General features: G+C 38.6%; 1 protein-coding gene across 12 annotated transcripts in view; it reads left to right on the forward strand.

Moving 5' to 3' along the window:
- KALRN (kalirin RhoGEF kinase) overlaps nucleotides 1-23,977 on the forward strand; it is a 927,260-nt gene that overhangs the window by 475,753 nt on the left and 427,530 nt on the right. For 10 of the 12 annotated variants that reach the window (XM_051985449.1, XM_051985462.1, XM_051985457.1 and 7 more), the window contains exon 11: nucleotides 8,462-8,653. In XM_051985449.1, the coding sequence (XP_051841409.1) occupies nucleotides 8,462-8,653 (192 nt within the window). Of the gene's footprint in view, nucleotides 1-7,868; nucleotides 8,291-8,461; nucleotides 8,654-23,977 lie in introns of those variants that run through there. The other 2 variants (XM_051985454.1, XM_051985453.1) reach the window with 2 other exon arrangements.

Consider the following 23,977-nt stretch of genomic DNA (forward strand, 5'->3'; position numbering starts at 1 on the left):
GTTGCACAGGGAGAATTGGATTTAGAAGGTAAAAATAACCCGGGAAGAAAAACAAAAATGCAAACAGTACATTCATTTCCCAGTGTTCCTTCTCTGGGTGTAGCTGCTTCTGTCCATCATTGATTAATTGAAACTGAGTTAGATCTTCTCTTTGTCGAAGAAATCCACTTCCATCAGAATACATCTTCATACAGTATCATTGTTGAGGTATATAATGATTTCCTGGTTCTGCTCATTTCACTTAGCATCAGTTCATGTAGGTCTCTCCAAGCCTCTCTGTATTCCTCCTGCTGGTCATTTCTTACAGAACAATAATATTCCATCACGTTCATATACCACAATTTACCCAACCATTCTCCAACTGATGAAAATCCATTCATTTTCCAGTTTCTAGCCACTACAAACAGGGCTGCCACAAACATTTTGGCACATACAGGGCCCTTTCCCTTCTTTAGTATCTCTTTGGGGTATAAGCCCAGTAGTAGCACTGCTGGATCAAAGGGTTTGCATAGTTTGATAACTTTTTGAGCATAGTTCCAAATTGCTCTCCAGAATGGTTGGATTCGTTCACAACTCCACCAACAATGCATCAATGTCCCAGTTTTCCCGCATCCCCTCCAACATTCATCATTATTTTTTCCTGTCATCTTAGCCAATCTGACAAGTGTGTAGTAATAGCTCAGAGTTGTCTTAATTTGCATTTCTCTGATCAATAATGATTTGGAACACTCATTATGAGTGGAAATAGTTTCAATTTCCTTATCTGAGAATTGTCTGTTCATGTCCTTTGACCATTTATCAATTGGAGAATGGCTTGATTTCTTATAAATGAGAGTCAATTCTCTATATATTTTGGAAATGATGAGGCCAGATTTGAATTCAGGTTTGAACTTCCTGACTGACTTCAGGCCCAGAACTATGAAAAAATAAATGATAGAAATTAAAATTTACATTATTTACTTCAATAACAATACTATATGATGATCAATTCTGATGGACCTGGCCATCTTCAGCAATGAGATGAACCAAATCAGTTCCAATGGAGCAGTAATGAACTGAACCACCTATGCCCAGTGAAAGAACTCTGGGAGATGACTAAGAACCATTACATTGAATTCCCAATCCCTATATTTTTGCCTGCCTGCATTTTGGATTTCCTTCACAGGCTAATTGTACAATATTTCAGAGTCCGATTCTTTTTGTACAGCAAAATAACGGTTTGGTCATGTATACTTATTACATATCTAATTTATACTTTAATATATTTAACATCTACTGGTCATCCTGCCATGTAGGGGAGAGGCTGGGGGGAGGGAGGGGAAAAATTGGAACAAAAGGTTTGGCAATTGTCAATGCTGTAAAATTACCCATACATATAACTTGTAAATAAAAAGCTATTAAAAAAAGAAATTAAAATCTATCCCCAAAGTATCTTTAGTGTGGCACAGTGAATTAACTCCCTCTCAAGGCAACTCCATATTTCTTTTAGACATCTTGACTCATTGGAAAGTTGTGTGTTTTTTTCTGTATAATGAGCCAATATCTCCTAGGCAACCTGTGTATAATCCATCTTTTCTTGGATCCACATGGGATCAAAGAGATATGTTGTCATGGAGTCAGAGCCACTCTATAGAAACCAGAAAGACCCTGGTCCCATCTTTGATGCACAATGGTTCTGACTGGGCAAGACACTTCTCCTAATGCTCTAGGCAACTTTCTAAAACCATGAATTGCAGAAATGGTGGCTTTTGCTGCTGTGATTCAGTTATTTCAGTCTTGTCCGATTCTTCATGACCACATTCAGGATTTTCTTGGCAAAAATATTCTAATGGTTTGCTATGTCCTTCTCTAGCTCATTTTACAGAAACTGAGGCAAAAAGGGTTAAGTGACTTATCCAGGCTCATACAACTGAGACCAGATTTGAATTCAGGAAGATGATTCTTGAAAGTGGCTACTCCTATTGATAGAGAAAGCTTTCGCACTTGGGAGCTTCCCTTAACCACTGAAATTACAGCTCTAATCCCTATCCCATTCTCTAATCAAACTGACAGCCTTTTAAATATCCAAAGAGAGTTCTCCTAAGTGTAGGCTTCATATCTCCAATTTCTTCTACCAATTCTATTCTAGCAAGGACTAGAGATTCCTCCCTATATTGACCCCCTTCCTTTGGATACTACTCTTCAGCTGATTCATGCTCTTCCTAAAATGGGAGGCTGAGAACCAAACAAATTCTATAGATGTAACCTGATCAAGGCAGAATACAGTAACACTTGGTTTTAGTTACTGTTAAATCACAGTATCAAGAAACATAAATTTAGAGCTGGAGGGAACCTTGGAGGTGATTGAGTCAACACTCATTTTATAGATGAGAAAACATAGACTTAAGGGAGCAAGTAACTGAGGCAGGATTTGAATCTAGATCTCCAATGCTCTACTGAGCACTTCTAAGAATTTCAGGAAACCTAGAATTAAAACTTAATGATTTTACATTGGAGTAAAATTATTATATTTATTACACTTATATGTTTGCATTTATTATTATATATTTTTATATTATTTCTTATATTATTTTATTCCTCAATTAAGATAATACCTTTTACCTATCCTCTTTTCTTCTTCATCTAAGACTGTATGCAGCTCCTGTCTGCAACCTGAAACCAAAATGCAAAGCTCTCAAAGCATCTCTGAAGGATAATATTTAAAAGAAAGGAGATTGAGAGAACAAGGGATTCTGTAAGAGGAACAGATAAAGGTCACTTCCACTTCCTGCATAAATTTCTAAACCTTAAAAACATTTTTAAACCCATGAAGACAGACTGCATGAAAAAATATAACTTAGCAGGGAAAAAAAAAGCTGTGATTTTTTTTAAAAAATGAGCTGTCTTCTATTTATAGAAAAGTTATACAATTGCTACAGTATTGCAAATGTGATAAGGCTAGCTTTTAAGTTCAGAAAGGATATTGACCCCAAATCACCTGTGTTCCTCTTTGCTTTTATTCTGGTTTCCTTTGGTTCTCACTGAAGATTTGTTCAGGTAGCCCCCAACTTTGGAACAAGTTATCCTTATGTAGAGTTGGACAAGCCTTATTTCACCTAATTATAAAAGATCATTGAATATTAGAGTACAAAAGAACTTTTGAGGTTATCTATAATCATTCTGCATCTTTTTATTAATTAGGAGAGGTCCAGAGAAGTCAAATTGTTTTCCTGTAGTCACATAGCTAGTAAACAGCACAGCTGAAATCTGAACACAGGATTTCTGGCTTCAAATTCTATGATATTTCCATTCTGTTATCTGGGAAATATTTGACCTAGATAGTTATCTTATTTTAAAGAGGTACAGACAGGTTCTCTTTTAAAAAGTTTGACTGATGCCTTTTATTTTTACATTATATTTATTTCTGAATGTATCCTTTCCTCTGTTCCTTATCTAGCAATTTTCCCTTCTAATAAAGATTGAGAGGGAAAAAAAGTTAATCAGCATTAATTAAACATCAGAAAAGTCTTGCAGCATATGCAGCATTTTATACTTATGGTCCCTCTCCTCTTGCAAAGAATAGAGGGAAATGTATTTTTTCAAGTCTTGGTTATTATTACACAGGATTCTTATTGACTTTTTGTTATTTTCTATTTTGTTGTTCTTTCTATTTATGTTGTGTCATTACATATACTACTTTCCTGGTTCTGCTTATTTCACTCTTCATCATTTCATGTAAGTCTTTTCAGTTTTCTCTGTAATCTTTATATTCATCATTTTTTACACTGCAGTAATATTCTATAACATTTTATATTATATATTTTTCCCATTTTCTAATTGATGGGGTAAGTGTAGTCTTTTATTCAGAGATGTTACAGTTAATTTTTAATTCTATATTCCAGATATAGTAAGTTAACACTTTCCTCATGCCCTCTATGTCCAATAAGATTTATTTTGTCCTATGATCATAGAGACTTTTAAGTAGGGCTGGTGGGAGCTGTTTCAATGACACAATGTCTTTTTACCTCTATCTTCTCATTTGATTTTAACCTTCTTCTAATAGTATGATCTGATATTACATAGGTAGATGGCTGATTCTAAAATGATTCCCATGTCAGTAATTAATCAATAACTGTTAAGAGGGGCAACTAGGTGGTGCAGTGAATAGGGTACTGGTCCTGGAGTGAAAAAAAATCTTAAATTCAAATGCAGCCTTAAACACTTACTTACTGCATGACCCTAAACAAGACACTTAATCCCATTTGCCTCAGTTTCCTCATCTGTAAAATGAGCTAGAGAAGGAAATGGCAAACCACTCCAGTATCTTTGTCATGAAAACTCCAAATGGGTCATGAAAAGTTGGCTACAATTGAAAATGACTAAAACAACTAAACCAAACTATTAAAATATAGTCAGTTTTATATTTTTGTGTGCTCTTCATGTTCACAGATCAAATAAATGTTGTTTGCCTTTCTTTGTATCCCCGGTACTTTACATAGTTCCTGACACAATAAATGTGTCACGGATGGAAATAATGAAGTCAGAAAGAGAGGCAGGTTTTGAGAAAACAATATTGAGTTTGGGAAGGTTGGATATTGAGGCTAGTTTTGAAATGGTAAGGTATCAGGCAAGAAAGTAGCAAAGAAGCAATTAATAAAATGAAGCATAACTGGTTCTTTCTTAAAGGACTATTCTATTACTTAGAGAAATAAAAATTCAAACAAGCTTTAACAAAGCCCACGGCTGGCTGAATATATGCCAAAGGCCAGATCTCTTGACCCCAAAATACTAGATCTTCATTTGCATTATGTTTTGTATATGGCTTGGATGCCATTCATTTACTTTTTGTTCTTTTGGAGTAATATTCTCCTGGCCTAAGTGACTCTTCTCTACAATGTGCCTTTGTCCCAGTTGAGTAAGCTGTGCTAGCTGAGAAAATCCAAATTAGATACCTCTCACTTTTTCCAAATGTAGCCCCCAGATTCATTACACAGAATAACTGAGTTGCAGGAATGGATTTCCATGTATCTGTGCAGGCGAGAGTTTCTCTCAGTTTTCCAGACCCTAGTAGCCCACATGGCCCCGTTGTTACTGTCTTTGGGAATTCTGCAAGTCCTCCCAAACCTCATTCCTTCTGCTCCCCCCACCCAGAATGCAGACCCTAAGAATCGGGGGAGCTTGAGAACTTGGCCACCTTCCCTCAGAGGGACAAAGAGAAGCACAAATGGCCTCAATGGCTATGTTGCACTAAGTGCCTGGGCACTTGACCAGAGAATAATGGCGATTCATTTGCATGAGTTTTTAATTCACTAATGAGCTCCCTAATAATCTCTTGTCTCTCCTGGTTCCTGAGCCCTCAAAATGTGTCTTCTATTGAGGAAGAGGAGGACTGGCAAGGGAGACTGGAGGCAGGCTCATGTTGACAGGAGACTTCTACATTGCAGAGATATGTCATTCTGAAATGTTCTGTATCTCTATGGAGCACAGAACAAAAAGCAGGAGGCCAAGGATCGCAGCAAGGAGGGCTAGTTAGACGTCAGGACCAAATTACCAGAACACTTCAGCAGGCTGGATCTATGGGGGCTGGTAAGGATACAAGACAGAATCTTCTGTGTGGGTTTGGTTGCTACAATTTTCCAAAAGTATAGAGGGGAGAGAAGGGGGAAGGAAAGGGAAGGGAAGGGAGAGAGACAGACAGACAGACACAGACTAACAGACAAAGAGACAGAGACAGAGAAACAGATGCTGGTGGGTATGGACAGTGGGACCAGATGATGCTTGGAAGTCTCTTTCAAACTCAGGATTTATTCAAGATTCAGAACTCTCTATAACAATTAACACTCAAATTTCTATTCTTTCCTGAAGTCCATTCTTGATCCGCTTCTCTCTCTCTTAGTTATATATTCCAAATGTGGAAAATTCACAGGCTCCTCATGCTCAGCAGACTCTATCCCCAACTAGATCCATTTTGCTCTCTGATTTTGGAGACCTTTAAATAAGTCTTCAGTTGAATGATTTTATTCACTCCCACGGCTTCAATTACACTCTTGTATAGATGATAACCAAATCTGTATCTCTGCTCCCAGGATCTTGCACCTATCCAACTTGCTGCTATCTCTACCGAAATGTCTCATTGGCACCTCAGATCGGACCTGCCCTCAACAGCTGGCCTATTGTACTAAGAAAGGATGATGAGATGTAACTAAGTCCAATCAGTGTATTTTGCCTGAAGGTGTACTGCAGGGCTGGAAGAGGGAATATTAATGTGGCCTCCTCAAAAAAATAGACCAGCAGTATGGTACTCTGGAAAGACCACTGGATTTGAGTTTAAAATATCTAAAGTCAAACACAAATTGTGCCATTTACAATGTGTATAACTTTGGTCAAATCACTCCTCCCTAATTTTTGATTTCTTCAATATGAGAAAGTTGTACTATGGGAATCTCCATAAACTTATTCTGCATTGGTAAAGTGGCATTCAAATACAGATAGCTCCAGCAATCCTTGGCCACACAAGCATCTTCCAGCTTGCCATTTCTCAAAACTTCAGGATTGTTTGCAATTCCCTAAGTGTTTCATGGAAAATGGTCTCATAGAATTTGGATCTGAAAGTAATTTAAAGAGATCCCATTTATACTATGGGATCCCATATCATATATCCCATAGTATAAATGTTTATGACTCATTTAAACTCTATGTACCTCAATTTTCTCAGACATAAAATGGGAATGTAGGCACTTACTTGATACTATAGATAGAGTGCTGGGCCTGAAGTCAAGAAGACAACCTTATGAATTCAAATCTAGCCTCAAATATTTCCTAGCTGTGTGACCCTGGGCAAATAATTTAATCCTGTTTACCTCAGATTTCTCATCATGAACTGGAGAAGGAAATGTTAAACTTTGACAAGAGAACCCCAACATCACTGAAAAAGTAACTGATCAACAAAATAAGGATAATAATAGCACCTCCCGCCTTGGTTATTGTGAGGATCAAACAAGTTAATATTTTTAAATCTCTTTGTAAACTTTAGATCTCTTTATAAATGATAGCAATGATGATGATGAGGAGAAGGATAGGAAAAAACAGAAAAAAGATTGGGATTTATATCCTGATTCTATCACTTAACTACATATAGGTCTTTTAACAAGTCATTTAATCTCGCTGGGCCCTGGTGTCCTTAGCTGTGAAATGGAGGGCTTGGGCTATAATATGAGGTCTCTTCTAGTTCATCATGCCTCTAGCATCCTTTGATATGAAGACCTCTAAGGTTCCTTCTGGCTATCACAGTTGATGGTACCTCAGCTAAACCATGAGAATTAGGGCTATATCTTCATGGACAAAGTGAAGTACATTAAAGTTGGCTCTCAAACATCTACATTCTGGTTTCCATTTTCACATCAGAGATTAGCTTCTCTCCTTCCCAGACTTCATCATCAACATCTACCAATCAACCAAAACTTATTGGTCATTTACCATCAGAAAACCGGAGCTTTTCTACACTGAGGGAAGGAAGTATATCTGGGCCACCTTCTCGCCCAACTGTAAGTCACCATGTGCTCAGGGAATGAAAATCCTTTTTTTAAATTTAGCCTGAGCCAATATTAGTAAAAACAGGGAAACCCACTAGGGAAAAGTCACATAATGATTTCAAAAGACCAATATAAATGACTTTCAGGTTACCTAATGTTCCCAATAGCTTAACTTTCCCATCCTTTTAACAGAAAGTTGAAATCTTGTTGTTATTTGTCACTGCTCTCCAGAATAGATGTCACGTGGCCAAACTAGAGGGTGGAGACATGGTGTGAGAGAGGCAATATCACTGGCTGCTTGCTCAAAGTGTCTGCAAACAGGGAGACCCTATTTTTGCCCCTCCTCTCATAGGCTCTGGATGCTTCTTGCGGTCAGCTTTGTTGACCCCTATCCTATCCTTCCAGAGATACAGCTCAGTTCCAAAAGAGATAAGGGCCAGACATTGTAGGAAACTTGAAAAAGAAAGAAGAAAGAAAGTGATCAGTGACTGTGCTGCTGGGGTTCTAAGCCAGAAGATCTCAGGCAGTCCTTTTGGAGGGGGCATTTCCAACCCTAGTGATCCTACCTGAAATGTGACAGCAGTGATGGGACTTCCTAATGGGGCTGGGGAATGGATCAAGAGTATCACGGTTCCCTCCTGTCCACTTGTTTCTTTCAAGAGATGCTCTGTCTCAGAGATATCCCAGGAATGGGAAAAATAGCAAGTGCACAGTTGTGTTCATTAGCTAGGCAAGCTGCTTAGCTGACTGAGAGACGGTGTGTGGGAGCTTTGAGGTGGGTAGGTGCCTCTTCTGCCAATTTTAGGGTACAGCCAGTGCTTTCCCCACCTTTCTTGTCTGAAGCTCCGGGAAGCTCTGCGCTGGGGGTGTGGGGTAGGGAGCATGCAGGGGAGACGGCTTCAGGCTAGGGGTCCCGGTAGTGACTGTGCCCCACTTCTGTTTGCCTGCAGAACACATACACCAATGCCGACAAGCTCCTAGAAGCAGCTGAGCAGTTGGCGCAGACTGGGGAATGTGACCCAGAGGAGATCTACAAGGCAGCTCGGCACCTGGAAGTCCGAATCCAAGATTTCGTGCGCCGGGTGGAGCAGCGGAAGCTTCTCTTGGACATGTCTGTCTCCTTTCACACGCACACCAAAGAGGTAAGAAGGCAAAGGGGCAAGGAGGATGGTGTTAGGTCCGCCCATGCAGAAGAGCACATTGGGGCAAAGAACACTGGCTGTCCACGGGGATCATGCGAGAGATCGGTAGGGTTCCTCAGCTGATTCAGGGGCTAGTCTCTCCCAATATTTATGTTTGTAATGTGACATATATATCATGTCAAAAGTTATGTTTCTGTTCATGCTGTGGATGCCATGGATTCACAATTTACTCATGTTCTCTCTCTCTGAGGTTCCATCAAATCCAGGGTCCTTCTGCACTTCCAACCCTTGTGAGATTGTGTGTGTGTGTGTGTGTTTGTGTGTGTGTGTGTTAGGGAGAGGATTAGGGGACTAGTGTGAGCTGGGAATAGAGGATCCATAGGATCTTTTGCTCTAGTGCAATATTCTTCAGAAGGAAGAAGATGGAGATCCACTGGATTAGGGGAGATTTTGTAGAGAAAAGATGAGGCAGGCAGAAAAACAGGTCTGTTCTCTGTTCTGATATAGGCAAGAAAATATGATACAGAGCAATCTTTACAATCTACATTAATGAAAAGAGGCAAGAAGATGGAGTATGTGGAGTATAAAGAGAATTAAACTTGAAATTAGAGGGTTTGGGTTCAAATTTCTCTTCAGTTACTTAATATTTGTGCACTTGTGAGCAAGTGAGTTGATCCTGAGTTGATCTTTCACCTATAAAAAGAGGATGTTAACTAGGTAATTGCTGAAGTCTCTTCTGGATCCAAATTTATGATTCTAGAATCCCATGACTTCTAAGATCTATTTAACCTCTCAGTCAGTTATCCTGTGCTCCCCAAAGATGATCATTTTTGCTCTTAAAGGATGTCCTATGGTATTCTTTTTTTTAAAAAAAAATAGATTTAACTTTCTTAGGGATGTTTTCTTCAGGGTGTTGTTAAAATGAGGCTATATATACCCTGAACAGATAATTGATGGTCAGGGAAAAAACCCAGAAGTATACTAAATGTTGGGGTATGGAGTGTGGGATGAGGAAGGAAGACCAACATGAGATTGAAGCATGGACTAGAAAAGTTATAGGTTATTAGATCAGGAAGGGACTTGAGAGTTCATCAAATCCAAGTTCAATCCCTCATTCTATAGATGAGGAATTTCAGGGGTGGAAGACCCTTGCTCAAGGTCCCATCCAGATATGAAGTGCTAGTGCTCTCTCTGGATGAATGGAGAGGGATAGACCACCTTGGAAAGCCGCCAAGGTTCAGGTGATGTTCTTGGCTGAAGTGGCCCACCAGGGAAGAAAATAAAACTGCAAACCCATCTTTGCCTTTCATCCAGATTAATATGAAACTTTAAGAGCTCCAGTAAATGGCCAGTGCAGTTGCTCATTTACCATCTTTTGCAATAATGTACATGACAGATGAACTCATTAGGTGTAAACATTCTCGACTACCCCCAGGAATTCATCTTAATGGAGTATTAATTAATGTGTGATTGTTACCCGGGACAAAAAAAAGAATTAAAGCTACTTAATTAAGTTGATTTTCAGTTTTTTGAAATGTTGGAGCCGAGAGATAGGCCGCGACTGTTTTTCTGAGGGGAAATGCAAATCAGAGCAGCTCCCTATCAGGATAAAACATGAAAAGATAATGTTTTCTAGCTGGAGATACCCAGGGCAGATGTAGAAGGGATAGCATGGAAGCTGACTTTACATCTTTTCCCCCTAAGACCTAAGGCCCCTTGGCTGATGACTATCTATAAAGCAAGAGGATTAGTTCTAATCCTTGTTTTCCTGCCTGGCTGCCTGTTTGCATGTAGCCCACCTGATTCCCAAAGATGATCTCAGAAGCCAAAGGCATGAATACTCTCTTTGCAATCTTAAGTCTGTCCAAAAGGGAAACACATATAAGGGAACAACGGGCATGCAATGTATATGTGTGTCATTCTGTGGGTGTACAGGCATGTGTATATGTGCAAGTGTTGGGGAAGGTAGGGAGGGGGCAATACCACAAAGATTTGTCCCTGGAAAAGGAATCTACTTCTGTCTTCCTGAGTCCTAGTGCTTGAGTTGGAAGAGAAAGACAGAGAGTAAGAGTAGATAGAGCGAGAAACAGACAAACAGAAACAGAGAGACAAGAGACAAAAAGAAATAAAGACAGAGAGTGATACAGAGCAGAGGGGGGAGAGAGAAAGAGAGAGAGAGAGAGAGAGAGAGAGAGAGAGAGAGAGAGAGAGAGAGAGAGAGAGAGAGAGAGAGAGGAGAGAGAAAGGGGAAAAGAAAAGGAAAGGGAGGGAGAGAGAGTCAGAAAGATAAAGAAGCAGAGAGAGAGAGAGAGAGAGAGAGAGAGAGAGAGAGAGAGAGAAAACTAATAGAGAAGGAGAGACAAAGAGGGAGAAAAGCTCAACTTTGTTTCTTCTTTCCCTGGCTTTAATTAGATGCTGCTATTTGTCAGCAGATGCACATAACCTGGTTCCTCATCCCACTGTCTTCTCTTTTCTTTTTGGATTCCTTTCTCTTCCTTTTCTTGCCTCGTTCTTTCTTCCCCCTTTCCTTCTTTCCTTTTTCATCCCTTTTCTTTCTCATCTCTCTTCTTTCGGTTCAGTTCCTTCTTTTGTTCCTTCCTTTTGTATTCTTTCCTTTGCCCTCCATTCTCTCTTTCCTACTAGTGGAATTGACACAAAATTGACACACTAAGAACCCCTGGGCCTTGCCATTTAACTTTCAGCTGAAAACTCCTATATATGTGTCTCCTGAATTAGCATATGAATTCTTTGAAAGAAGGAGCTGTCTTACTTTTCTATTTGTATCTTCAATGTTTAGCACGGTTCTTTGAACATAGAAAGTGCTTATTAAATTCTCCCCCCCCATTTATTTGTCTTTCTTTTCTCCTCTCCTCTTTTTCAACTCTCTTCTTCTTCTCTTCTTCCTTTCTTCCTCAGTTTTCTCCTTCTTCCCTTTTCTCTCTCACTTTCTCAAAACCTGAAGCATGGGACAGATGAGGAAGGAGAGTGATAGTCCAATGATCATGGCTCGGACATTGTGACTGAGAAAGAAAGAGGCAATGACTAGAACTCAAGCTTTCCAGAAATCATTCCAGATATTTTTTCTATTTTTCCCCTTTCTATCTCAAATCTTGCTAAATTTGCATTCTATCTGCTCTATGTTGGCTACTCTTGACTTCTAGAATCCCTTTCATTTTGAATAGAAAGCGCTGAAATGAAAACACTGAAAAATAGGGATATGGCTGGGGGAAGAGAGGGAATTTCATCCCCCGGGAGAAGTAGTTTAAGGGTAGTATAGTGGATAAAGTCAGGAAGGTCTAGGTCCAAGTCCCACCTCTTAAACCTAGGCCATATGGTCCTGGACAGGTCACAATCTCTCAGAGATTTAGGCAATTTTCTAAGAGTATGCCTTGTAAAGGAGGTGCCAGCCTGCAATAGCAGAGGGAATTTCTTAATCGGACAGTTCCCTGTCCCAGCTAAATCCCTGTTTTCTCAAAGGATCTCTCAGAAGAAACCTAATAAGAACTACATGTGTGGAAGAATCTCCTTTGTGGAATCTGTAAATATAGAAGAATCTAGCATCTGTCTAAGATGATATTTAGGATGGACGAGGAGGTAGGCAAGCATGGGTGAGAGAGCCGCTCAAAAACTCTGAGAAACTCTAACTCCCAAGTCAGTGGGATTTCTGGGAGTTCATCAATGATAAGTATGTATTAAGTACTTGCTATATGCCAGGCATTTTAGTAGTACTGAGGAGACTAGGACAAAGTATCCTTGTCCTCATGGAGCTTTCATTCTAATGGGGGAGATAAGGAGGACCTATACAAATACATTCCGCATAAAGGAAATAAATATAAATATATTTGATGCAAGTTTGATGCAAGGTGGGAGGGAAGGCACTAGCAGTTGGGGGAGGTGTGTCAGGAAAGGCTTTAAGCAGAAAACAATGCCTGAATTGCATCCTAAAGAAACTTTGTGAGGCAGGAGGATAAAGTGTTCAGACTTTCCTAAATAGCCACCAGTCCCACTAGTACCCCTTCCTCCTGCCAATTAATGATTCAGAAGGCCAATTAGAGTATCAACCATTTAAAAATATATTTTTATATTTATTGTGTTATTATTTATTATTATATATTATTAATAACATTATATTATTATTTAATACATACCACCTTATATGGCTGTTTAATCCTTCAGAGTCTTTTCAGTATGTTCTATTTCAATAGATTTGAATTTTATTCCAGTCAAGATCAGGGGATCCCCTTAGCCCAGATTTCCTTTGCTTCTCATCTTAGGACTCAGACTTATGAAGGTTCTTTAGATAAATAACTTAACCTCTTTATAATAAGAAGAATGTTATCATTATCAGTTTTTAAGCCATCCCTCCTCTAAAGAGCTTGAGCCTATTTCACTATCTTTGTGTGAAGTAGGCAGGATCAATGGTAATGATATCTCATTTTATAGATGGTCAAAGACCCTTACCATGGTTTCCCAGAATAATGGATCTGAGATTAGAATCTGTTTTGGACTCCTGGACCACTCAAAAAATATTTACTGAGCACCTGCTATATGCTAGCATTATGTGCAACAGGGAAAGGGAATTAAAAATTCAATTTAATTCAATTCAGCCAAATATTTATTTGCCTAACATATGCAAGATACTATACCATTTACTTATTATACAAAGATAAAAATGATAGAGAACTTCATGCCAAGGAATTTATAATCTCCCAGAAAAGACATGTGTAGGAATTTTAACTATGATACAAGGGAGTGAAAGGAAAACATCACTTTCGTGTAGGGAACCATAATGAAGGCTTCACATTGAAGGCAGTAGCTGAAGTGGGCAGGGATTCAGTAGACAGAAATGGGTTAAGGACGACATGGAGACTTATTACAAACAGACGTGGAGATGGGAGAGGGCTGGAAGAATATAGGAAAATTTAGCAAAGACATGAATCAGTTAGAGAACATACAGGCACATGCAACTATTGAAAGGCAAAGAATATTAAGTTTATGCCATATGGGTATCAGCTGATGGGTCTGAGAGCCTGAAGACTAGAAGGGGGGGTCATTATAGCTAAATTAAAGTATCTGAGGGGTAGTCCTTATTCAGAAAATTAGACACAGAGGTACAACTAGGAACAGGGTATAGAATTTGTGAAGAGGCAATTTTAGGCTTGAAGTCTGGAAAATCTTTCAAAGAATTAGAGCTATTCAAATGTAGAATAAATGTTAACCTTCATAGATCTTCAAGCAGAAGCTGGATGGTCCCTTGCCATATATTTTATAGTAGAGATACTGCCATTATGGAGATATTTGTTTTGGGGGGATGGGTATAGGTTAGAACTAATGACTGCTTAGAATGGAAGCATTCTAAGATTCTCTAAGAATGGCAGATAAAGAATAGTCCAATTTGGGTGGTAGAAACTAGGATTTATAAAGGTTTTAGATTTAGTATAAGGTAAGACCAGCTAGATGGTTGGTAACTAGATTATAGCATGTTTTGAATTACAGAGTCTTGAATTTATCTTTTATTTTATAGAGATACATGTTGAGTTCACAAAAAAAGCATTATAATCACTGCCTTAAAATTCAAATCTATTTAAAGAGAGCATATTCAAAGACTCTGAAGGATTAAACAGCCATATAAGGTGGGCTTTTACCTAACAGCAAAATTTAGAATTGAACTCTATGGTATAAATCTTTGAAATTCTGATCTGATACTGTTTGTTTCTAGGATTGGTGCTCAATACTCCCATCAAGTTGAGTTGATCACTGGTCAACAGGAAATAAAGCTCTTCCTGCTAATTCTAGCTTGTTCTTGCCAATGGTAGGGATGGTATTCCTGTCTTATCCATAATTGGAATTGAGTACAGTAATTATTCAGTGAATATGAGGAGTGTGATCATTTCACCTGGATCAATACTCTTCTCTCTCCATTGTTTCCCATGATTCCACCAAATTTGAATCCAAACACTGTCACACCACTCTCTCTCCTAGCATTAATACCGAAATAAGGTTATTTTTTTCTAATTAACCTGAACTGACTTACCCACAGTAATAATTCCCTTGTTTAGTTAAGTCCTTAGGAAGCTAGAGACTGTTGCATGAGATTCAATGCCTACCATAGAACCCTTTTCCCTACCACTTTCAGCCCACCTTTCCCATTACTGAAATCCTGGGAATAAATACCTGTAGAGATGCCATCTGTCAAGTGCCTCTGCCTTCTCAGCAGCTACAGTTCCTGAACACTGGCAAAACTGGTATTGTCGAATGATTGAATGCAAGAAACAACTAGGTTTTATCAGTGGAAAAACAGTAAAGAAGAAATATTGCCTTCTGCTTTTTTGCTATCTGATCTGCAATAGAAACCTCTATACATATTGCCTCCTTCATTCATCCATTTTTGTGTGTTTTTCCTCTATTAGAATGTGAGCATTTTTATAGGAGAAACTATCTTGTTTTTCTCTTTACATTCCAAAAAGTTGGTACACTGCTTTGCAGATAGTAAGTACTTAATAAATTCCCCTTTCCTGGTTGTATGGGACTACCTGAGGCTCTTCCTCTAAAATTCAGCACACCAAGGCTAGATTTGGTAATTCATTTCTTCCTCTCCCCATCAAGTACCACTTCTGCTTAATTTCACAGTAGGAGTTCAGGATAAATGATTAGAATACTGGACTAGGAATCAAGATGCTTTTTTTTTTTTTTAATTTCCTGGGAATTCTGCTGTAGGAACTAAAGTCAAGTGCTTAATCCTTTTCTGCTGGAATTTTTCAGTTATAATCTCTTGTGGATAATATCCTCCACTTAATAGTTGCGGTTCTAATGTCAAATAGAAATCATTTTGGGATTATTGGCTGCTTCATCTCACCTGCACCTCTCCTTTTCTCAGCCAATTTCAATAATTAAGAGTTTAGTTGAATGTAATTACAAGATGTTGTCATTTCCCTTGAATAAGAAAAAAAAGCCCTTTTAAGTTTTTTTTTTTTTAAAGGAAATTGAGTTATAAAATCTCCACCAATGACCTAACATAGACTTCCTGTCCAGAACAAGATTTATAGTATTACTTTTGCCTCCTTACTGAATCAAAGGTCTGTCTAATCAGGATCAGAGTTGTGGCCACAGAAGAGGGGTGAAATAAAGATACTCTCCAGACTAATTTCTTTTGCAAATTTTTTTCTGAAATAAATTCTTAATCCTATTAAGCCTATTATTGTTTTGTGAGAGGATTTCTTGGAGGATCCTTGGAGATCCTTGGCTGCTGAAAGATTAAAACCTTCCAGTCAGGGATAGGTGACCCAAATTCATGTTGGATAGTTTATTAATTCCACAATTCTGGTCCTTTGGAGGTCATCTCTTAGTGTATATGCTCTTATCTTTGTATTCAAGCCTTCAGTTCATATTGTGACTGCTTTTAAAGCAGCCTTCCCTCCTTTCATACACCGGAGTCTGGTTTAGCTCAAACTATTTTCTCTTTTGGTGAGACAGGGTCAGGTAAGGAGTAATGTCAGGACAGTGGCCTGAGACATTGGCCTAAAATGGGAGATGGGGATGAGGGAAGGGAGGAGGTATGGAAAAAAGGTTCCCTAGTTCCTATTTTCTTTCTTTTCTCCTTTTCCATGGCAACTTTAGAATCTGCTATTTAAAAAAAACCCATTCAGAATAGTGTGGGCATCATCTTTTAAAATGCATGTTAAATATTTTAACATGTATAACACATATTGGGATATTTGCCATCTAGGGGCAGGGGTTAAGGAAGGAGGGGAAAATTTGGAACACAAGGCTATGCAAGGATCAATGTTGAAAAATTATCAGTGCATATGTTTTGAAAATAAAAAGCTTTATTAATTAAAAAAGAAGAAACAACATATAAAAATGCATGTTAAAAATGCCAAAATAAATCCCTTCAAAAAGTAGCCCAACCCAGGTTCTTAGAAGCAGCCTAATTAAATATGGCCCTTTCCCCTTTCTTTCCTTACTTGTAGGCTTTTCTCTTCAGTCTTCACTCTATGACCAAATCTTTGCTGCACCCCACCCTAACTCCTTCCCTTCCCTCCCTTTCCTGATGATTTCAGCTTCCAAATAATCAAGCTGGCAGAAAAGAAGGAAATAAATCCTAGAGTGTGAGCTGAATCAAACTTCCAAAGGTGAAGAAATCCAAAGATAGTGAGTGGGCTGATGATCTCAGAAACAAACCAGATGTATCCTCTGTCTTCATCACCGAAGACATAGCCACTGATCATAGAAATAAAAGCGGATGGCTGAGACCAAAGGAGAGAAAACAATCTCTTCATAAATATTCATTTGCTAGCTGTGGGTGTTAGGGGGTGGGGTAGAAAGGAAAAAGACTTTTCTTTCCTCTGAATGAAGGTGGTGGATAAATTAATAATTTCAGCACAGATCTGAAAGACTCAACTGGTAGATCCGTGTTATGGTTTTCAATTCTTCACAAATGTAACTGCCAATTACTAGGTTAAATTTGGGAAACAAAATGTGCCTTCCCCTCTTTTAGTCACCTCTTAGTCTGTTTAGCTGTGTTCACAAACAAGCTACATTTGGCTTGTCTTCTGAGAAAGCTTGACTTCTTTCTTCCCAACCCCTCCCTTCTCTTCTCTTCCCTTCTCACATCTGCTCACTTGCAAAGTCTTGGTTACAGCACGATTCTAGGGCAGTGGGTCACTGCAGACTGCCTGTTCTTAGATATTTTGGTTCTATTATCAGGGTCAGGTTTCCCTAGAGTGTGATTTGAGGGGCCAGGGATGTCTGACCTGCTTAAAAATGTTCTTCTTTCAAACTAAGTGTTGCCTAAGACACGTAGTGTTCTTGGGACTGAGGCTGCTCTTCAGCCCAATCTTTACCTGGAAGCAGATAAAACATCTATTAGAAGACATCAATATATCAGCATGGATTCATTTCTAGCAGCTAGATGGCACAGTGGATTGAATGTTTGGATTGGAGTCAAGAAAACACAAACTCAAATCTTGCCCCAGACATTTCCTAGCTGTGTAACTCTGACCAAGTCATTTAACATCTCTCTGACTATTTTTGCATCTGTAAAATAGGATTAATAGTATCTATCTCACAGGAATGATTGCTCTCAATGATCAAATGTGATCACATATGTAAAGCTCTTCATAAACCTTAAAGTTGGTATAATTACCAGCTATCTAGTAATAGTAGTAATAATAGTAGTAGTAGTAGTTTGTAATTGTAGTATTACGGTAGTATAATAGTAGTGCTAAAAGTAATAGTATTGGTGGTAGTAGTAATAATAGGAGAAAGAGGAATAGCTAGCAATAGTATTTAAACAATTGTCACCTAGCAAAAAGTAGGATCCTTGAGAAAAGGGACACCTAAAAAGTGAGGGGGTTTTTGGTTTAATAATTTAGTATTTTATCTATGTAAGTAAAAACAATTTTTAAGATTCATTTAAAACACATTTTTTTGTGTGTTCCAAATTTTTTCTCACCCTCTCTTTTTCTCCCTCATTGAAAATCCAAGCAATTTGATATATAGATTATGATAAGTAAGAAATTCAGGAAAGATCTGGAATGTGGAATTGGGTCAGTCAGTCACCAAGCATTTATCAAACACCTCTTAAGTTGCAGGCACTGTACTAAGCATTGGGCTACACAAAGGCAAAAAAGCAGTTTGTCCTCTCTAGGAACTCACAGTTTAATGGAGTGAGGCAACCCGCAAACAATTTGTATAAACAAGATATACAAAGGATAAATTGGAAATAATCTCAGAAGGAAGGCACTGAGATAAAGGAGGACTGGAAAAGGCTTCTGGCAGAAGGGGGGACTTCAGTCAAGACTTGAAGGAAGCCAGAGAAGCCAGCAGGGAGAGATAAGAAGGGAAGAATTCCAGCAAGGGGGACAGCCAGGGAAAGTGCCCAGAGACAGGATAAAGTCCTATCCAAAATACACTAAAGAAGCCAGTGTCTCTGGGAAGGATGCAAAATATAAGAACCCTAGGAAGATGGGAAGGAGCAAAGCAGAGGATTTTATATTTGATCCTGGTGGCAAAGGGGAATTGTTAGAGTTGCTTGAATAATGGTCTTAGTCAAAATTACGCTTTAGGAAGATCACTTTGATAGTAGAGTGAAGAACTAGGAAGAAGCTTGAGACTGGAGACCAGGGACAAAGGCCTGCCCCTCCATGGTGGCAGTGTCAGAAGAAAGAAAGAGGTATATGTGAATGCTGTTATAAAGATACAAACAGTAGGATTTGACAATGGATTCTATATGGGAGTAGAGTGAGGGAATAAAAATGACTCCTGGAAAATCTGTGTATCTGGGAGAATGGTAGTACTCTGAACAGTAACAGGGAAGTCAAAAAGGGGGTAAGTTTAGGAGGAAAAATAATAAGTTCTATTTTGAATACATTGAGCTTAAGATATCTACAAGACATACACTTTATGTCTAATTGAGAATAAAGAAGATAGGAGATCAGTTGTTTTTCAGTCATGTCTAACTCTTTGTGACCTTATTTGGGGATTTTCTTGGCAAGGATACTGCAGTGGTTTGCCATTTCCTTTTTCAGTTCATTTTACAGGAAACTGAGGCAAACAGGATTAAATGACTTGCTCAAGATCACACAGCTAGGAAAAAGTCTAAGCCTGGACAAATAGACTTGAGAATCATTGGTTTGAATTCATCAGAACTGATATGATCCTCAATGCTGTAGCATTGTACCCCGGGCAAGCAGGCACTTAGAAAAGTACCTAGAAAGACAGATGCTGACAGGGAGAGGAGAGTGGGGAGAAAGGGTGGGAGAAAATTTCCTCTATTTTAGCGGTGTAAGCTTATTGCTGAGGCAATACCAGGGTTATAACCTAGAATAAAAGGGATTTGTTTTATTGTTGTTCAATCACGTCTGACTCTCCGAATCTCATTTGGGACTTTCTTGGCAAAGATACTGGACCGGTTTGCCATTTCCTTCTCCAGCTCATTTTACAATTTGGGAAACTGAGGAAGACAGGATTAAGTGGCTTGCCCAGGATTATACAGCTAGGAAATGTCTAAGGCCAGATTTGAACTCAGGAAAATGAGTCTTTCCAATGCCAAACCCAAAAGGGATTAATAGGGATTCTACAAACCAGCCAGGAAGCAATAGGAGAGTACATATTTGCTTTTGGTAAAATCCAAAGTAAACTTGTCCTAGAGGATTCAGATGGACAAGATTGAGTCTATCAGATAGAGGGAGAATAAAAACATGATGATTGTTGTTCTGGGCCAGACCCAAGCTAGTCAGCTATTGGAGGCTGGGCCAGAATCAGGTTGGTCTTGGAAGCCATGCTTAGGACTGAAAAATTAAATGAGATACATATAGACCATGTGTCTGACACATAAGAAAAAAAACTTTTACTTGGCCTTAGCATGGCAAGGACTATTCAGCAAAATTTAACACTGCTTCAAAAAAGCACTAACCTCCCTTTTCCATAGAGAACCATGTCTGTCTGTTAAGCAGTGGGACATCTGCCATATTTGGGGGGTGGAGGTGGGGATCGACTCCTTATGGGTTGACTTTGCTCAATACTCCCATTTCCCAGCTTCATTTTCCTTGCCTAAGATACCCCCTCTCTTGATTTCATGCCTTTTTTTTACTGCCTGTCACCCATACTTGGGGTGCTTTCCCTTCTCACTTTGTTTCTCTTCTTTCCTTCAAATCAGCTCCAACCTTTTTACACACATATAGTACTTTGCATGTTGTTTACCTCATCAGAATGTAAGACCCTTGAGGGCAGGGACCAAGTATTGTCTTTCTTTGTATCCACAGCTTAGCTTAGTACCTGGCTCATAGTAAGGGCTTAAAAAATACTTATTGACAGGTGTCTGAGTTGCCCAAGATTACACAATTAATCTGTAGCAGAACTACAATTAAAAACCAGGTCCTTCTGACCCCACATCCAATGCTTCCTTTTGCTACTCCATACAACTTTTTACCTATAACCATTTGGAGGATTTGGGGGCTGATGCAGTCTTTGTTGTGTTGGTGGTTGAGTTGTGTCCAGCTCTTTGTGACCCCATAGCATACTAGCCCTTTTATCCTCCCCTGTCTCTCAAAGTCTATCCAAGCTCACATTTGTTGCTCCCAGACACTATCTCTCCATCCCAGCCTCCACCATCCCCTTCTCTTTCTGCCTTCAATCTTTCCCAACATCAGGGGCTTTCCCAACAAGTCCATGTTCTCTTTATGTGGCCAAAGTATTTATGCTTCAGCCTCAGTCTTTGTCCTTTCAGTGAAGAGTCTGGACTGTCTTTCATGTCTCCCTTTATTTGCTTCCTCACTATGATGGACTTCCTTAGTCTGGATGGAGAACGTAAGTGGCTGCTAGGAGGGAGAGCTTTGACCAAGACAGTTGCTCCAGAGTAGCTCAGGGCTGCTGGGGAAGACAGAGTCCTTCTGTTCCCAGAGTAGAGGACAAGTATATTCTTAAATTCAGAATGCCAGGGAAGCACATGAATGTGGGTTGGAGCTGGGACAAACCTTCCCGCCAGAGGAAGGGAAAGATGAAGCCGTTTCCCCTGAAAGACAATTCTGAAAGAACCAAAGAACAGTGCCCTAGAGTCAGGCCATGTCAACATGAATGTGTTGGACCTGAATTTATTGACCAAATTTTCTAATATGGGACATAGACTATAATCTTGTGAGACTTGAAAGAACTATTTTTACGACAGGTTAAAGAAAGTCTGATTTTTCCATAGCAATTTAATTTAGTAGGATTTCTTTTCCCTTAAGAGAGTAAGAAGGAGACATAAAATATCTCACTCACCTGTTTTTAAAATTAAGAAGAGGGAGTATAAAGCTTCATTCAGTACAACAGCAAATTTCCCAGTCCTGGGAGAAAATTATTGTCTTGATTATAGCAACAGTAATTAGAACAACTTCATCCCATAGGACACTTGAAATTAGGCCAAAAGTCACATCTGACATGGAAGACAGAGGGTTCCTACCTTAATATTTAAAATTAGGGCTAGGAAAATTAGGTCTGTATATACACACACACACACACATTTACGTATGTATATATATATGCATATATGTGTATATATGCCTATATACACACATATATATTTGTGTGTGTATATAGGCACATATACACATGTATATATTTATGTATGTATATACATGAGTAGTATGTGTGTGTATAAGAAAGATACCTAAATATAGTAGAGAGTTTGTGTTTAAAATGTTCTTTAAAATAAATATAAAAAATAAATAAAATAAAAATAAAATAAAAATACTTAAGTTTAGCTTTCTTGTTAAGAAATTTCTATCGGAGAAATTTTTATTGGTATGTGTGTTAGGCATGTGCTCTTTTAAAATAAATGTTATTAAGACCATTTGTTTTTAATGTCAGCTAAAGTTCTTCTGTATCTTTTCTTCTCCCTGAGTGCCACTCATTTTAAAAAATAATTTTTTGAAAAAGAAGAAAAACCAGCAATATCAATCAATGCAATGAAAAAAATTAGGCAATGTAGGCAATGTCCCATACCTGCAAACTCTATATTTGTGTAGAAAAGGAGGGGAAGATATGTTCTCATCCCTCTTTTTGGGAGCCAAATGTGGAATTTTTTAATTAAACCTTGGCAGGCTAGAACACTAGGCAACTAGATGGAGCAGGGCATAGAGTGCTGAGCCTGGAGTCCAGAAGACTCATTTTACTGAATTCAATCTAGCCTCATATGCGTCCTAGCTATGTGAACCTGGGCAAGTCATTTAACCCTGCTTGCCTCAGTTTCCTCGTCTGTAAAATGAATGCACAAAGAAATGACAAACCACTACAATTCCTTTGTTCCCAAAAAACACAAAAGGAGACACAAAGAGATGGACATGATTGAAACAACTCAATAATAACAAAACTAGAGCAGCTTCCACTGGCACCTCATCCAGCCTTTCATTGTGATGTAGAGATGCTTCTGGATTCTTCAAGGCCATTGAATATCAGAGCACTATAAACTCTGGCTAGTTTTACCATGTTAGAAAGAAAAATGCCCATGGACAGAATAATTATTTTTCAAGGACCAACAATGTACCTCAGCAGAGAGACTCATAGTACATATCCTAGTGTGGAAGGAGCCATTACAAGCAGAGTCTCCACCATGTAAGAAAGAATAGTTTTTCTTTCTTTTGTTTTGTTTTTGTTTTCTCTATAAGGAAAAGAATCTATCCCAAAGACTGATTAATTCAAGTTGCCTAAGGCTCAAGCTTTCTACCTCACGTGGCTTGCTGGTCACCTGAGGGCACAAAATGCTCATTGTCCCCTGAACATCTTGAGGAATTTACTGACCCTTGATGCTCTATTAAAGAGCATGTTTGCCTGTAATTTTCTTTCTTTCTTCAAAGATAATTTTGTCATGGTTGTAGTTATCTTGGGTTATTTTTTCCTTTTTTAAAAATTTAATTTTTTGATTGATTTACTTTTAAAAATTTAATTTAAACTTAAAAATTTTATTGGGTAATTTTCTGGTTTTGTTATTATTTTTTTAATTGTCACTTTGCTTATTTCTTTTCTGACTGCTGCACTAAGCAATGGAAATATTCAAAGGAAAGTAAAAATATAGTCCCCATTCTCAAGAAATTTGCATTCTAATTAGAGAGCAAATATATAAATATCCATATGTATATACATACATATGTGCACATATGATATAAATAGTGTAAATGGAAGGTAAGCTCACAGGAAAGGTCTTTAGGGAAAGGAGAGAAAAGGCCTCCGGCAGAAGACAGAAGAGTTCAACTTGAAGGAAATCAGAGGAGCCAAGTGAGAAGGGAGGCATTCCAAATATAAAGGTGGGAGAGGGGCATAACAGGACAATAAAAAGACACAGAATCAGGAGATGGAATGTCTTACACAAGACATTAGGCTTACATCAGGAAAGCCTTTGTTGTTGGATCAGAGAATATATGGAAGGAAATTTCCCATCAATTTTTTTTTTGCCTTTACTAAGTCCTTTCTGAAGCATTTTAAACTCATTTTATCTGCATTTACTCCAGATGGACATCAAATATCTAGTATTTTTTTTTTTTGCAAGGCAATTGAGTAAAGTGACTTGCCCAGGGTCACACAGTTAGGATGTATTAAGTGTCTGGGATCACATTTGAACTCGGGTCCTCCTGATTCCAGGGCTAGCATTCTATCTAGTTTCCCCTAGTAACCCTTAAGAGATGTGAAGACTGTCATTATTCTAAGTCCTACCTGGATTTTTTTCTGGGGCAAGTCACCTTATCTTTGTTCATCTGCCCTTCAATCTTTACTGGCTCTTGGTACCCGCTTGTGCTAAATTAAGCTGAATTTGGGAAGCAGAGTTCCAGAGCTGGGCGTGAGGTCTCA

This window comes from Antechinus flavipes, chromosome 3 (assembly GCF_016432865.1).
Source record: "Antechinus flavipes isolate AdamAnt ecotype Samford, QLD, Australia chromosome 3, AdamAnt_v2, whole genome shotgun sequence".
Lineage (NCBI taxonomy): Eukaryota > Metazoa > Chordata > Mammalia > Dasyuromorphia > Dasyuridae > Antechinus > Antechinus flavipes.